The 16154-nt window shown below is 48.7% G+C and overlaps 1 protein-coding gene across 5 annotated transcripts in view; it reads left to right on the top strand.

The window, feature by feature from the left end:
• The window catches only part of MYOCD (myocardin), a 255352-nt gene that overhangs the window by 136128 nt on the left and 103070 nt on the right, over nucleotides 1-16154 (top strand). For all 5 annotated transcript variants that reach the window (XM_065034533.1, XM_065034537.1, XM_065034539.1 and 2 more), the window contains exon 2: nucleotides 9312-9541. In XM_065034533.1, coding sequence (XP_064890605.1) covers nucleotides 9394-9541 — 148 coding nt within the window. In that variant the 5' untranslated portion in view covers nucleotides 9312-9393. The remainder of the gene's footprint in view (nucleotides 1-9311; nucleotides 9542-16154) is intronic.

The raw sequence follows: 16154 nt of genomic DNA on the forward strand, positions 1-16154 counted from the left end.
ATAAAGTACAGGCATTGCCCAGATTCATAAGGAGGTGTTTTATGTAACTCAGAACTATTTGCGTACATTAGCCAGTATAGCAGTACTTTTATCAGACTGTTTTACCAGGAAACAGCCCTGGACACGTGAGCAGGGCTAAGAACTGGTGGCAAACACCAGGTAGCATGTGAACCGCAATCCGTAAGTACTTCTGATCTCCAGCCATGCACAGAAACCACAGTCACAGCTGACGAAACTGGAAGTGCTTGTAGCAGAGGGCAGCTGTTCGGCAGCCCATGTCGGGAGGGTTTGTGGCCCCTGTGCCCTCCCCAGGGCTGCCCATGCTCCAGCTGTGGGTGACTGTGGAGGTTTGTGCTGTAGCTCAGCTCCCAACCCAACTTCTCCATCCATTATGTTGCATTTCTGGGCAGTGTAGGGATCAGTGAGGTTGCAGATTTGCCCTTCTGGGTGTTTGCGTCTCTTTCTCAGCATCGAAAGAGCTTATGACCAGGGGAGTAGGCTGGCTTTAGTGGCACGTGGCTTGCTCAGAGGAGCCAGGGCACTGGGGAAAAGTGCTGGAGTCTCCACAGGGGTTGTGTCGTGTGGCATCAGGCGACGTGAAGTGTGTGGCAAGGCCAAGGTCCCAGCCCTGGGTCTGCCATCCATACCCTCAGTGTTGTTGCCATGACCAGGCCTGAATAAGATCTGTACAAGAAAAGGAGCTGAGGCAGCTGGAGTGCTCAGGATGCCTCAGATCAGCATGAAGACATGTCTTCTGTCTTTGGTATCTAGAGGTGAAATCTTAATCCTATGGCTCCTGTAGTCTTGCTGCCCAGGCAGACTACGCTCCTTTTTCCAAAGCTTGCTTTCTTTTGCCTTGTGTGGGTCACTGTGGTTTTCCCCTGTTTCCCTCTGGAGCATTTGCCATGTGTGTCTGGAGCACAGTACGAAGTCCCAGCATTACTACTGCCATCCATCCCTTACACCACCATCCGTCACTCGCACCCTCCTGTGCATGGGTCCCGTCAGCAGCGGCGTGCTGGCTGCAGGGACAGCGTTCCCTGGACAGTGCCAGGGCTGGGGCTGCCTCTGTGCCAATACAGAGCCTGTGAAGAGGAGCAGTGGTGCCCTAAGAGAAGGTGTCAAAACTTGAGGGCTAAGCATGTGAAAAGGGAATCCCCTCTGCCCTGTCTCGGAACCTAACTCATCCACACTGGCTCTCCAAAGAGCCTGTGTCTTCCGACAGTCAACACAGGGAGCGCTGGTTCAATGAGACTCCCAAGTGTGGTGCTCATCAGCAACAGAGCAAGTACTGCATTTGCACAGGGATTTCCCAAAATTCTGAGCTCTCTTTGGCAATGTGACGTAGAAGTCCTCAAACTCCCGGCCACACCAACTGTGACAATGCATCCTCTCTGTTGCAGTGTGTGATGTGGGGAGGGCTCGCTTGCTTGCTTGCTGGCTGTAGAGTGACCAGGGCTGTGTTAAATACCATTTGTAGCAAAGAAATAATTTATTTTTCAAGCTGCTGTGGATGAAGAGACTGCAAGCGAAGCTGAGGCTGTGAGTTGAACACCATGGAATAATCACTGGACGTGGCACAGTGTGCCCACTGTCTCAGCCAATGCTAGACCTCTCCATTTGAATCCATCACGCAGGGTCTTTTACAGCCAGTGGCAGGAAATGGGTGCTTTAGGGACCAGATCATCCCACCTGCTCTTCAGCTCACGGGCAGGCACTTGGAAATTCCTGTTTCATCCTGGTGAATGCAAAGGGTGCCGAGAGTGCCCAGCTCTAGTGCCTGCACTTGCACGGTGACATTTGGTCAGATGGATGCAAACCACAGAGAGAGCTCTGAGAGCTGCACCAGGTCACCAACACAAAACACACTGTTCCCAGGGATGTTTACTGGAGACTCTTGGTGCTCTGGGTCTGATCAGACAGCTGGCAGTGGGCACAACTCTGGATTTTGCACAGATGTCAGCTAAGGGATTTTGTATAGCACAGGCCTCCTCCCAGTTCCCCTGAGAAAGCTCATTGTTTAGGAAAGGTTTCAAGTTGTTACCTTTTGGAAGGTTAATACTGACCCGGCATTTCTCTGAAAATCACAAGGTCTTGCAGAAGCAGCAGGCAGACATGGAACAGGAGCCTTTTCCATAGTGTTCATCACTCAGAAACGTCCCCAGGGGCTCACCCTAGATCTTGTCCCTGCTGCAGGTTCTGCCATGCGTGCCCACACATCCCGTGTTCATGGGTAATAGCAGTAGTGTCAATTCTGCAGCACTGCAAGCAGGAGGATGAAGAGCTGACAGCTCCTTGGGATGTCCTGATGACAGTCAGGGCCCATGAGGGGGGTTGCCCTCCAAGGAGACACAATGTTAGACTCGAGATATACCACCGTGCCAACCCATTGCCCTGGCAGCCTTCCCTTCTTGTGAGGGTCACCATGTGCCACCATATCAAACCAGAGTCATCCAGGCTCATGTTTAAAGTTCTTCTCAATTCTGAGATCTCCTGTGTTTGTCTTCCCTTGCTACCACATGATAGCACCTGCAATACTGTACATATGTACTCACCATCTTAGCTTCTGGGTGCTACTAGAATATAATAAATTACATTGCAGAGGTCACAGCAGCCTGCCTGTGCTCACAGTGCAGCATGAGGGAGTCCTTGTCGTGGAAGAGCCCTTGGGTGCCAGCAGATGTGCCATGGGCATGGATGCAGGAGCAGGGAATCAGTTCTCGAAGAATATGCACCAATAAATCTGATCACTATGAGTCCACATTAAGATGAATTATTTCAGAAGCGTACAATTTGTCAGTCTGGTTTTGCTCCAGATATTTCCAGCCTATTTAGAGGACTGACAGAGAGGTGGAACTTGGGAGGATCTGGCTAATAACCCATTTCCTGATCACCACTTCCTCTGCTGTTTTTCACCACTTAAATCTTCATTCTATGAAAAATTAAGCAGAAGTGACTCTTTTTCAAAATAACTCAGGGGGATGGGGCTGAGGCCATAGCTGAGATGCTCCCCTGAGAACAGCCCCTATCTCTCATCATCCTCTCCAGGCTGAAGGCCAGGAGCTGTCCTGGATGAAGATAGCTGCCACTTTCCATCACAGGCTTCTTTGCTGCCTTCTCAGGCCTCATGGCCTGTGGGCAGCTTGTATCAATGCTGGGAATTTGGAGGCTGGGAAGGAGATAATATCCCAAAACCCCTGGAGGTGCAAACAGTTGGAAAACCTTTCTGAGTGTGGGGATCACAATGTGACCACATTCTAGGAGACTCTGCCTTGAGTGAAGATTTCACGGCGTCATGTTTGCACAGCTCTGTTTACCAGCTCTTGGCACTGGCCCCACAGAGGGGTTGCACAAGAAGCTGCATGGAATAATGTGTCAGAGGAGGGGGTGTCCAGGCCCGTGGCACGTTTCCCGTGTTTGTTTTCCATTTACTGGGGTAGTCCCCTGGCCGCCTTGCCTGGCGCTTCTCCTGAGCTGCAGATCCTTGCGTGGAGGTTGAGCTGGTTACCAGGTCACCTCTCCGGGGCATGGGAGCAATGTGCAGATCTGTGGGAAACAGCCTGTAGGCTGCACGTCATAGATGGGGCTTTCTGCGTCCCTGAGGAGGCGTGAGGGAGTTCAATGGGGGGAATCATCCAACAGGGACGTCGTCTGCAAGGAAAACAATGAGATAATGGCAGCGGTGCATTCCCTGGCAGCCCCAGGATGGTCTCAGAGGAGCAAAGGTCTCTTGTTCTAGGCACAGGGACAAGTGGTCAGAGTTGTCTTCTGCCTGGCCAACCATGACATGGCTCTCAGGAGGACCAGGCAGGATTTCTGCTGCAGCTTGTATGGAGCAGGGTTTGATCAGCATTTGCAACAAGACAGTGTAAACGTCCATGGGACATTTTCCCATTGGAATCCAGAGCTACTCATACTGTCTGAGCACTGCAAACATGAGCTAAAACACACAAAGTCCATGTTTAGTGAGATGGTTTTATCAGCAACATTCCTGCAAGCAGAAGCCCAGGAATACAAACACACCACAACAAACACGTGAAGAATTTGATAAGGCTGAACTGCATCTCTGAACATCTCTGTCCTGGTTTTTCTCTTTAGGTATTTAAAGTTTTATGGTGGGTCACAATTGCTTAAGAAGTGCTGCACATGCCTTAGAACTAAATATATTTACTTCCACTTCAACTTCCAGTAGAGCAAACAGGAAAGCAGGGGAGAATTTAGATGAATTCAGTATCTGAAGTCTAAGCTGTGCTCATTCCCATCTTGGTGCATGCAGGAGGTGGCAGAGGGGAAAATGTGGGAAGGTGGAAAATGAAGATTAGGCATATGGGTTCATGCTGGGCAGGCAGTAACTGTGCAGAACATCGAAGCTGCATCACAGGAACCTAAGCAGGAACCAGCCTCAGGAAGTGCCATTCGTGAAGACATTTCTAAAAGTTAGAAACAGAGTGCATTTCAAGATGTTGTGCCTGTCCCTGTGCAGGCTACAGGCAGGAGCCAGGGGCCTCAGTGTGGGTGTTTCAGCCTGTAGAGATGCCGCAGGTCCAGCTGCTGCAGGCTCTGTGTCCTGTCGAGCAGCGATACCCCAAATGGTGCTGGAGGCCTCTGCCTAGACACTGAGCAGGACAGCAGTGTCACGGAGCAGAGGAAGAAGTGTCTGTCCATATGTTAGACCCCAGAGCAGGGCTCAAGAAGGTTCTTGTTTTGCTCCAATGATTAGCAGATTCTATTTCTGGTGCACACGTTGGCACAAAGCTCACTCCTGGAAAGCCAGAAAGAAGCTTCATCCAGGCATTTCCTTGACATGTGGAGACTTGAGAGGTGGAAGGGGATTGCTGAGACATGGACAGTGAACTTTTCAGTTTAGGAATTTTCCAGCCAAGTAATTTTTTTGTTGGAAGATAAGCACTGCTGAAGGTAAAACTGTTTCTCAGGTAGACAAAGTTTTCACCCACTTCTTAAAATAGTTTTTAATTAAAGGGCCATTTTTCCTAAGAAATTAAAAGTGTTAAAAACATAAAATGTTTTAGAATTGTCCAATAAAAAAATATGGGTGACCTGCTACTCTTTTTTCCTCGTTTTTATTTTGCAATATCTTCCTATCTCAATTTGGAGTCAGGGAAAGTTATAAAAATAATGGAAAGTGTTGTCATGTGGGCAAACGGCTTCCTTGCAGCTGTGACAGTCTCGGAGCAGCCTGCAGAGCCCCAGGTGACGTGTGTGTGGGTGGCCAGGGTGTCCTAGAGCTCTTCCTCCGGGTAACGCCAGGTGATTTCACAGCGGCACCTCTGCAAAGCCTGAGCAGCACCAAGCACCCAGGCTGGAGAGGGCAGTGGCAGCCCAGGGTTCAGCCCTGGTGCTCAGCAGTTTTCGGCTGCGATCCTATTGCTGGGGACTTTCAGGTGGCAGAAGGACCCAGCCAGGGCTCAGCAGAGACTGGGAGGCTGAAGGGACCAGTGGACACACAGCTGTGATGGATGGTGGGAACAGGGACTGTGTCTTGCTCCTGAGAGTTTGGGGCAGAGCTGGTGTCACCAAGCTGTCCCCACACAGGGGCTGTCTCCTGGGCGGGTTTCCCTTTGTGCAGAAACGTTCATCCCCAGAGAGCAGGCTGCGGATCAACAGGTGTGTGGGCAGTGCACAGGATCCACGGGCCTGCAGGTGGCCCAATCCTCAGCCTACATCTCCCCAGAAGGACAGACCCAAAACCACGCGGTGGCTGCTGGGGAGATGGGGAGCAAGTGAGGGGACAGAGATGGGCGGCCTGTCTGGTGTGCTGCTCCGTGACCTCCTGCAATGGCAGGAGAGGGAGGAAGGCAGCACCCAAGGGTGTTTGCCCAGGGTGCTCAGTCTGCAGGACAGGGTTGATATGGCCTGTTTGAGACCTGTCTGTGTCACATCCCCAAGCTCAGCAGCAGCAGACGTTAGGGATACAATGGGTGACAGTCACTGGACGACACTTGAGCACCCTATGCTGCTGTGACTCAAAGTCAAGGAAGGGAATATGTGAGATGCCATTGGTGACATGACATGCCCTGGCCATACCCAAAAGTGCTCAGGTATCTCACCTGGCCAATCGCTGCCCCAGAGGCAGTCAGGACAAGGGTCCATCTAGCCTGGCCCGTGTCCCAGAGACACAGAGGTGGCACAGGGCCCAGGCTCCTCAGTTACAAGCTCAACGCCCACTCAGGCTTTGTGGCCCTTGGGCTTTCCCCTCTGTACTAAAGCTGAAGTGTTGTATGCCCATGCCAGCACTGGGAAGTGGCAGGGGGCTGCAGGCATCACATCAGCCACAAAACCTGTGCCTTTTCCTGAGCTGAACATGAGCTGAAGTGTGTGGCCCTTGTGGACCTGCACTGACTCAGCCCAGGAAAACATCTGGCCGGGGAGGCCATGGCTGCGGTGCCTCTTCCATTATCAGATTGACTGAGGCTGCTCTCCAAAGACCCCAGATTTATGTAAACCTAAGTCCTTGGGGAAGAGACACAACCAAGCCCCATCTGGGCCTTTACGGGTGGGCAGGCATGTCTAGGGGGAAGCGAATGTGATCCCCATCTATGCTATGTTGCTTTCTGAACAGAAAGCAAGGAGACTTGTAAACCAAGCATCTGCTCTGGAGGATCTCCACTGTCTTACAAGGAAGGAGCCATGAGCTGCCATGGTAGACCAGCTTTACGAATTCAATATTTATAGGCAGAGAGAGATGGGACATGGCCTGTACTGTGTATAGCCTTGCAATTTATGTGTTGGCAACAGTGGTTGATGGGAGATGTGCTCTGAGGCTGAAAGTGTGCTTAAGCTTTGTAAATACAATCAGTTCAGGCTGAAGTGAGTGAACAATGTGGAATGTTTGAGGCCAAATTTGACTTCAGGAAAAAAAAAAAGCATCAAGCCAGTGGTACTTGAGTGTGTTGTGAAAGCGTGTGTCTCCGGGGTCGCTGCGTGACCTCCTGGCTCAGACAATAAGGACCTCAGTACACTGACTGCAAATTAAATGTTGCATATGCTCTGAGTGCAAAAAGATTGTACACAGAGCCTGTAAGAAACCTTCCTGAAAGACTCTTGCCTCTGCTGGTGGTCTTGCAGCTTCGGCACTGGATGTCTGGCTCACGCTCCCCATTTTTCAAAAACATTAATAATCATAATCCATATAAAACTGTCATATTGGTTCAACATGTACGTCACCAAAGCCCTGACTAATTCATCAAAGATTTAGTGTTCAGTTGAACAAAGTCTCATTTTTGTAAGCAGATGCAGTTTGCTGGATTGCCCTGTCATCACCCACTGTTTCCACTGGAAAGATGCATCGTATCAGCAACTTCTAAAAGTTAAAAAAATGTAGATTTTTAAATAGTAATGTAAACAGTTCTTGCATGTTACACGTTAGTCATGAATTAGATAGAGAGCTTAGGGGCTGATGCTGCTTGTGCCAAAGTGGGTCTGCAGCCCTATGGCCACCAGCGGATGGGTGTGCAGTAGATCAGTCGCCCGTCACAGCGGTGATGGGGCATTGCACAGCAGTCACACCCGTAGAAATAACACCATGAGCTGCTCAAGGGAGCTAAAATCCTCAAGCAGAGGTGGAAATGGAGATTGGCAGTTCCAAGATGTGGCACAGGGCACAGCCCTGGACCAACTGGATGCCCATGGGGCTGTCTCCATGCGTAGTGGCAGCATGTCAGACTTTGATTGGAATAGTTTAGAACAGGAGATGGGCAAAGAGCCGCAAAGGCGAGTGGCCGTGGTGGGAAGCACACAGCAGAAGGGAGGGTCTGCTGGTAAGGACTGTGTTTGGATCAAGTGTGGTGTTTTGCATTTTGTTTCAGAGCCCAGACATCAGGGTTGGGTATGGACACAGTCTGTCCCAGGTGATGCACACAGGAACAGTTTTATGTCCCACCTGCACTTTTTGTGACACAGACACCCTTGGGACCTCCTCCCTGGCCAGCGCATCCACTGCATGGGCACCCTACATGGAATCTCCTGGCAACAAAACACAGTGCAAGCAGGACAGACGGACACAGTGTCTGACCTGCAGCCAGTGGGACACGGCCATGGGGGGACAGTTTGGGCAGGTGGGGGCACACAGGGAGATGGATGAGAAAGCAGATGGCAAAATCCCCACTGGTGCAGGGTTGAAAAGGGGTGTGAGACAGTCCTGGCACACGTAGCATGGAGGAGATGGTATCGTGTACAATGCACTATTCTTACTTCCTTATACAGTAAATCGGTAACTTTTTTGTATTAAATCAGATTTTATCACTGAATCAATCTTGCACTTTTCTATTCTTGTTCTCTACAAATGACCTTTTTTAGCTCTCCTCAGCTCCTTCCTGATGGGACTCATTAGGAGCTGGTGCTGATTCTTAGAGGCATTCACTTTCACTTAGCATCTGGAGAGGTTTTTTTTGGACAACACTTTGTTGAAGTGGTCCTTGCAGCTTTCTTCTGCTGTGCTTGGTATCAACAGCTCCTCCTGGGTCACGTGCCTGCATCCCGCTAATACATTTGGTACTATTTGAATCCTTCCCCTCCCTGTTTCTGGTGAGATATGAGTGTCGTAAAGGGAAGCACCTCCTTGCCCAGATGTTTGTAGAAGCACAACCTGAATTTGTACCATTTTCTGAGAGTTTTCCTAATGCATTTTGACCATAAATCCCACATAAACCTGGTGGTAGAACAATCTGGTAAAACCAACAAACTACTCCTATTCTTCAAAAACTCTCAAAATGTTTTACCTAATGTGTTTGAATCCTTCATAAAGATTTTAACTCTGCCATGTGTGTTAATCACAACTTTGATGTCAAAGAATAGTCTTTGCATGTATTTTACTTTGCGGGATGTTTGTACAGTTCCTGGTGTAAAAGCTAACTGGTGTTTGCTATTCGTCGTTTGCTATCTGTATCATGTAATTAGCAGCCTATTTATGTGCTGTGTGGAATTAATTCTGTCACCCAGTTTGTCAGCAAACCAGGGCCTTATATAAAAGAAGATTGTTCTCATTTGTAGATCTGTTCTGTATTTCTAACAGTTCAAGAGCTCTCTCATGTGGGTGCCCCATGACTGTGTTTTTTCGTAACACCCCTGGCTTTCTGCAAATATTCTGTGCTTATGGGTAGAAATTCTTCCAGAAAAGCAGCCAAGGATGAAGATCCAGCAGACGAGGAGAACAGAATCATGCAGGCAATAGGGAATCCTGAAGGTGGAGTAATTAATTGTCTGTGGTCTGATTATTTCACAGTGTTAGAGTCAGAGTCTTTGTTCACTGTTCCAAGGATTGATTGTCCTAACCTGCTCCTCCTCTTTTCCAGAGGTCACTTTGGTGTCTGCTTCTCTCCCTGATCATCCAAAGTGGAGCATCCAGAATCTGGAGCACTCTCTTCAGGCACGGTGATGAATGGTGTGACCAAACAGGATTGCTCGGACCACAAAAGTACACCAAGTGGAAATGAAGAAGAAAAGGCACCCAAAGAAAAGGCTGCCAGCGAAGTGAGAGATGGCACCAAGCTCCAGCCACCACCCTTTGCGGAGCGCAAGAACGGTGAGTTCCTCGGCCCGTGGTGTCAAAAGCAGGGAAGTGAGACTGGATCAGTGCTGGTTTAGCATCTCTCATCTGTGCTGGGTTTGCAGCTCACCATTATTTTTATGTGTGGTGCTTCTAAGGGTGTTGCAGGTAGGAACATTCTAAGATTTAATGGAAGTGGCTCCTCATCTCAGTATTTCTGGATCAGCCTTAACTGTTGTTGTCAGACTTGAGGCAGTTCTTTGTGATCCAAGTGTTTGGTGTAATTTTGGCTGAAATGTGGCATTTCAAGGTCTTAGGACAAGACTGATGTTCTGACTGTGGTAATGGGATTTGCTGGGGAATTACGGTGATGTGAAGGTGGTCAGTGGAGAAGAAACAGGAATAGTCCGCAAAGGCAATGGTAGACCTGCTCTCCTCCCTCAGAGAACTTGGTGCTTCAGATAACCTCGTCTTCAGCAAAATTGCTTCAGATCAATGTATCAGAGAGCAGAATTTGGCCTGGGCCTCTGCAAGAGTCATTTGGGTTTCTTTGGTTATGGTCCAGCAACTGGTCTTGCTGGAAGATACTGGTTTGAGTGGAGATCTGTTGGCAGAAAGCTGATGGACCGAAAAACACACAATTCAGCCTGTGCAAAGCATGATCAGGCTGAGGGGTTGTTTGCCATTTCTTTCAGGCAACTGTATAATATATGAAACGAAGAAAATTCATTAAGGCTTTCAACATTAAGTCCTCAAAATATCATGCAATGTGAAAGTGCAGCTTGGAAGTGCTATTTTTGCTTTGTGTGTTTGATTGTTTGCATTATTGTACAGGACCCAATTTTTCTCAATCACTATAAATCAGAAATAATCCAAATTATGTCATCATGGCAATGTACTTGTGTTCAACTGGAGTAACACAGCAGAGAACCAGGCCCAGAATCTGCCCATAGTCACTCTAGGACACACCAGTGAGGGAACTTCTTTTCTACAGTCCCAGATATTGAAGTATACCTTCTCTGTTTTCCCCAAAATAAGACCTACCCTGAAAATAAGCCCTAGCAGAATTTTTCAGGATTTTTGAGGATGCTCAAAATATAAACCCTACTTCAAAAATAAGCCCTAGTTACAGTTCATTAAAAAGTCAATTTAAATAGTGTTCAGTCTGCTATACATGTAAAAAAGTAAAATCTTTTGCAAAAATTAATAAAGACCGTGTCTTATATTTGGGGAAAGAGGGTAAGATAACATGATATTAATAACAACAGAAAAGATGACATGGACTTGTAAAGAGGCAGACTGTTGAGTGATGTAAAAAAAAACCCTCCCATTTTCTCTGTAGCTTTCACGTTGTTATTTTTTGCATCCACTTTCCCCCCATGATTTTGTTACAGGAAGGCAAAGAAGGAAACATCTCCAGGTGCCCATAGCGGAAGCTGCCTCCCAGCATGAGCAGCAGGCATGCAGGCACTGGCTGCACTGACCCCACGGCCAGCCAGCGTCTGCCTTGCAGCAGAACTGTGTCACCAGGGCTGGTGACTTGGTGGCCCAGCAGTCCATGGTTCCACCCCTGCAGCCCCTCTACACCGGGCTGTTTGCACAGCCTCTAAGTTTGAAGAGCCCCCCACAGTCTGGGCATCCCTCCAGCCCTTTGCTCTCCTCCTTTTGCTGCTTTTCCCTTCCTGTCACACATGTTGACAACACAGGGGCTCAGCTCTTCCTGCATCCCCATTTGGGAACAGCCGGCTCCCTTCATCTCACATCATCTCAGGAGCTGGCAGGCCCACCAAGTGTCATGCATGTCGTGTGTCACCCAGGCCTGCCTTTGATGTCACGTTCTCTGCTGTGGCAGCTCCCACAGGGCTGGTGGAGCAGCCTGACGAGCGCCCAGCCGGGGAATGGTGAGGGAGGGGGCAGCCGGTGGCCGACATGTTGTCACGGTCCATTCGGTGATGGACTCATGATGGTTCATTTACCTTGGTTTCAAAGCACAAAATTAAGGCAACCAGAATGCCTTGGGGTTATAATTCAATCAAACAGTGTTACTTTATTATTTTGCCTGTAAAGCAGCACGTGGTAGCAAGAGAGTAGGAAAAAGGGAAAGAAAAAAGGAAAAAGGGAAAGAAAAAAGGAAAAAGATGGAAATGAGGATTTTGATTACCACCACCGAGTCCCAAAGGCGTCCCTCTGGTCTCCGGTCCCGTAGAGTCCTGCCGGTCCTCCGTCGTGATTCAGGATCCTCTGGTGGGAAGATCTTAACGATGTCCAGTCGGGTGGGTCGGAGAGACCCGTATAACACAATCCCTCTTAGAAGGTGGGGGCTAGTTTGGCTGAGGCAGCAGGTGAAGTCCATACAGCAGCCTTTGTTACTAGTAGCCCCCCAGGTTGGAGTGACCTGTGCAACACAATTCTCCTCCTCAGGCCTCTCTCCAAGTAATTGTCCATCTGTTCTTTCTATCAGGGCTTCAGTTCTCTTAGGCCCTGATGGCAAATGTTTCAGGCAAATACTGTTCCATCTTCAGACTGACTCTTACACATGCTGCCCTCGGCAGCGGTGCACAGTGGTTACCTCCCTTTGCCCCACGGGACATCGCAGAGTCCTGAAGCAGATTTGTCTCTACTCGGTGCCACTCAGTGCCATTTGTTGGGTTGTCACAGCATGGACCTTCTCCCCATCGACCCACTGCAGGGTGGTGGGAAAATAGTTGGGATTGCCATGGGAAAAAAGCAAGATGTCAGTGTCTTCTTGTAGCCCACCCTCATGAAGGGCACACATATGGGGGTATTCACCAGTCCCACCCTCATCCCTCACCCCACAAATAAATGGGGGAAAGGAGCAGCAGGGAGCAGGGACTCACCATCTGACATTATAGAATCATAGAGTCATTTTGGTTGGAAGAGACCCTCAAGATCATCAAGACCAACCATAACCTAAGTCCACCACTAACCCATGTCCCTAAGACCCTCATCTATACATCTGTTCATCCCCTCCAGGGATGGTGACTCCACCACTGCCCTGGGCAGCCCGTTCCAATGCCCAATAACCCTCTCAGTGAAGAAATTGTTCCCAAGATCCAATCTGAACCTTCCCTGGAGCAACTTGTGGCTGTTTCCTCTTGTCTTGTTTCCACTTGCTACTTGGAACCCTCTATGCTCCAGGCTCCTTTCAGGCAGTTCAGAGATCACAAGGTCTCCCCTCAGCTCCTGTTCTCCAGCTGAACCCCCTGGTCCCTCAGCCGCTCCCATCACACTTGTGCTCCAACTGAAGGTGACAATGCCTGGGTATGAGTTGGATGAAAGGGATTGTAGTCTCACCTGTTGTGTCTAGGGATCTGCCAGGGCATGTAAGGAGAAGCATTGTCAGGTGTGTGACCCCTCCTCCTCCTGCCCTGTTGCATCCATCTCCTGAGGGTACAGGGTGTGCACACCTCAGCCAGGTAGGGCCTGGCCCCTATTCCCTGCTCTTTCCAGCTGCAGGCTGGTGATCTGCGAGGGTTTGGTGGGCATCAGACAGACATCCGTCTGTCAAGGGCACAGCTCCGCAGAGAGGATTCGCTGCTACCCGAGTCTGAACTTTCAAACTGCAGCCTTTATTTGACTTAACTTTGATTTAATAAAAACAGTCTTGCTAGAATATTTTTAAATAGGAAAATAGTCTTTTTAACTCTAGTATTACTCAAAAATGGCTGAGGGGATTTCATTTAAATTTGTAAAAATAAATCACCTTTGAGCAAGCAGAAAGCCCATTCAGCAGGACCTGGAAAAACCCAGGACTGGATGCGCAGGCTCAGGAAAATGGAGACTCTTACCTCTCCAACAAGCAGGAATCCTGACATCTGCCTGCCCAGCTGTACTCCCAGCCTCTGGCCCTTTCCTGGCCCTGAGATGATACTATGCCAGGCTGCCCCTTTACCATGACTGTGCTCAATCCCACAGCCCATGTTCTTTATACGCTTAATGACATCTTCTCCTCCTAAGTGCTGGTCCACACTGGCCGGAACTGGGCAGAGCCGTGAGCTGTTGTCTGAGAAGAGCCTAAGGCAAACATGGCTGTGGGTCTTCCTAAAGTCACGGGTGATGCTAGGTTTAGAGATGAGATCTGCCTAGACCCCCCGATCCTACCCCCTGTGCATGCACCTTGGCTGGGTACCGGACCCATGGGCTCTTGCTCTTCTGTCTAGCCAGAGACGAGCACTTGGAGCTGAATATGGTGACTTCACCCTCTCAACCAATGCTCTACCCAACCCATTCCACCTGTCCAGGCAGTGAGACTTTTGAGTTGCAAGGTCAATGCACAGCATGTCTCAGAGTGAGGACACACCATGCTCTGCCCACACCTCTATTCTTCCCAGATCTGGTTTGGTTGCACAAAGACAGGTAGAAAGAGCAATAAGATAATTCATGGGCCCTCCCTGGTGTGCTGGAGTCTTCAGCCTGGGAACGATGAGAGATGGCTCTGCACTGCACAGTGTGAACCACAGTCCTGTTGTGCAGGTCGTCACACCCTGATTCAGGGGTGCTTAGTATGTGCATCCTTCCCAGGCTCGGTCGTCCTCAGGCTCAGTGAGCTCTGACCTGGTTTGGGGTCAGAAGGGGGTTTACAGAGCAACCCCTTGTTTGAATGGCAGTTCCTGACAGGACCTTAAGCATCCTTTAGTATCCATAAGCTGCTTTTCCCTCCCAGGTCCATCTGAAAGTCTCTCAGGTGTTGACACCAGGGCCAGTGGTTACACTCTGGAACATTAAAACTCCCAGGATCATCTTCTGCAGCTGGTAACAGCTTTCACCCCATCTCACCCCATGCCATCTCACCCCAAGCCATCTCACTCCATCCCATCATGCTGCACATCTGATGTGTGACAGCTGTACCACATTTTTCATGTCTCTAGCGTGTCAAGGCTGCACTTACCCTGCTCACTGCCTGTGTGACTGAATACATTGATTTATCTGCACACCTCCCGGCAGAGGGGAGGCAGTGAGGACACAGGCTCTGTGGGTGACTTTGGCCATGCATCTCTCCCAGTGCCAATTTGGACAGGTGGATTTCAAAAAGAATTTCATGATAACACAATCACGGAAAAAGGGATCAGAGGGCATGCAGGAGCTATTTACTACCAAATAGTTCCTCCCAAACTGTCTCAGTCCATGTGATCAGTGTGTGAGAATTTAGGCATCTCCTGGTACAGTCCAGAGATATCAAAGTCCCTGTCCCAGAGCTACCGTCCCGAGTTCCCTGCCCTGGGACTCTGAGAGCGAGATGTGTTTCACTTATGGAGATATCAAAGTGTGAGACACCCTGTGTGATCCGATGAGGTTTCTCTGCCTCAGAAGCTCTTCTCTGGATGGGCTCAGTCCCCTCTGGACGATCCCATTTCTCTCCAGTTTACTGTCAGAATTTAGATGACCAGCTCTGACCCAAGCACCCTTTAGAGAAGAGATTAATTTTACCCATTTGTCTCCACATATATGTCTCCAAGTCTGGGTGCCGGGGCTCCCACTGCAGGTGATGGGTCCAGTCTGGCAGTCACTGACGATGTTAGGTGGGAGCTGAAGAGTTCCCCTGTGCCCACTTCGCTTCAGCAGCACGTTCGCTAACTGCTCATAATGTTCCCACATAGGTTTCCCACTGCTGCTTTTGGAAAATAATGTAGTTCAACTCTTCTGTTTATTTGTGTAGTGAAATAGACCTTCTGACCACCAGCTCCTTTAGCCCCCTGCAACAAAGGGGAGGATTTTCCAGTGCCCATCTGGTTTGGGTTTAACGTAATGTGCAGAAAGGTTGCACATTTTCAGGGCTCGTGCTCATAAGTAGTAGATTGTACAACAGTTTGTTACACAAATGGTGCTTTTTATTGCTGGGCTTTGTTGAGCTGCCAGTTGGGATAAAAAGAAAAAAAGTAATATGCTTCGTAGTCCCTATCAGGGAAAATTAGAAAGCATTAAATTCTGCTCAAACTATCAGCCATTGGTGAGCTGGTAATCAAATCCAGAAAGGCTGGTGGGAGGTCATGGCTTTCTTGCTCTTCGTGTTTCTGAATCAATAACTGCTATGAAACACATTAAGTGAAACAAAAATAAGAGACATCTGACCTAGAAGTTGTCACAACATCACAGTCCATAGGCCAGAAAAGGCAAGAAGATAACTACAAGTTTTGGGGAGAAAACCCCACATAGTCTCCACTCGGTTCTTGTGGTGAGCATGTGTTTTAGTTTAAATCTATATTGGAATGGTTATTAAATTACTATCTAGTCCAAAACAAAATCTAGCCCTTGTTCCACATAGCCAGGTAAGAGGTGTATCTACAGGAAGATTTTCCAAATTACCTTTGGATCCAAATCAAATAAATATTGCAAACATTGTATTGAACCCAGGTGATGTCTAATCCGCAATGAAATATCAGCCTGCAGCCTTGAACTGCGCAGCCCAGCTTTAATGCCACTTAAATCAGAATGTAAGAACTAAAAGAATTCCAGGAATCCAATGATATAAACTGTATTTTTAGAGCTGTGAGTGACTTGTGAGAGTGAAACATTGCAGTGACTAAAGATAGCACAAGCAAGGTTTTCCATGATTTATCGCAAGAACGTTCACAGTAAGTTAAAGTCATTGAATATTGTGATAGCAGCACCTACATGTTGGCGCGTTTTC

This window comes from Columba livia, chromosome 18, assembly GCF_036013475.1.
Source record: "Columba livia isolate bColLiv1 breed racing homer chromosome 18, bColLiv1.pat.W.v2, whole genome shotgun sequence".
Taxonomy (NCBI): Eukaryota; Metazoa; Chordata; class Aves; order Columbiformes; family Columbidae; genus Columba; species Columba livia.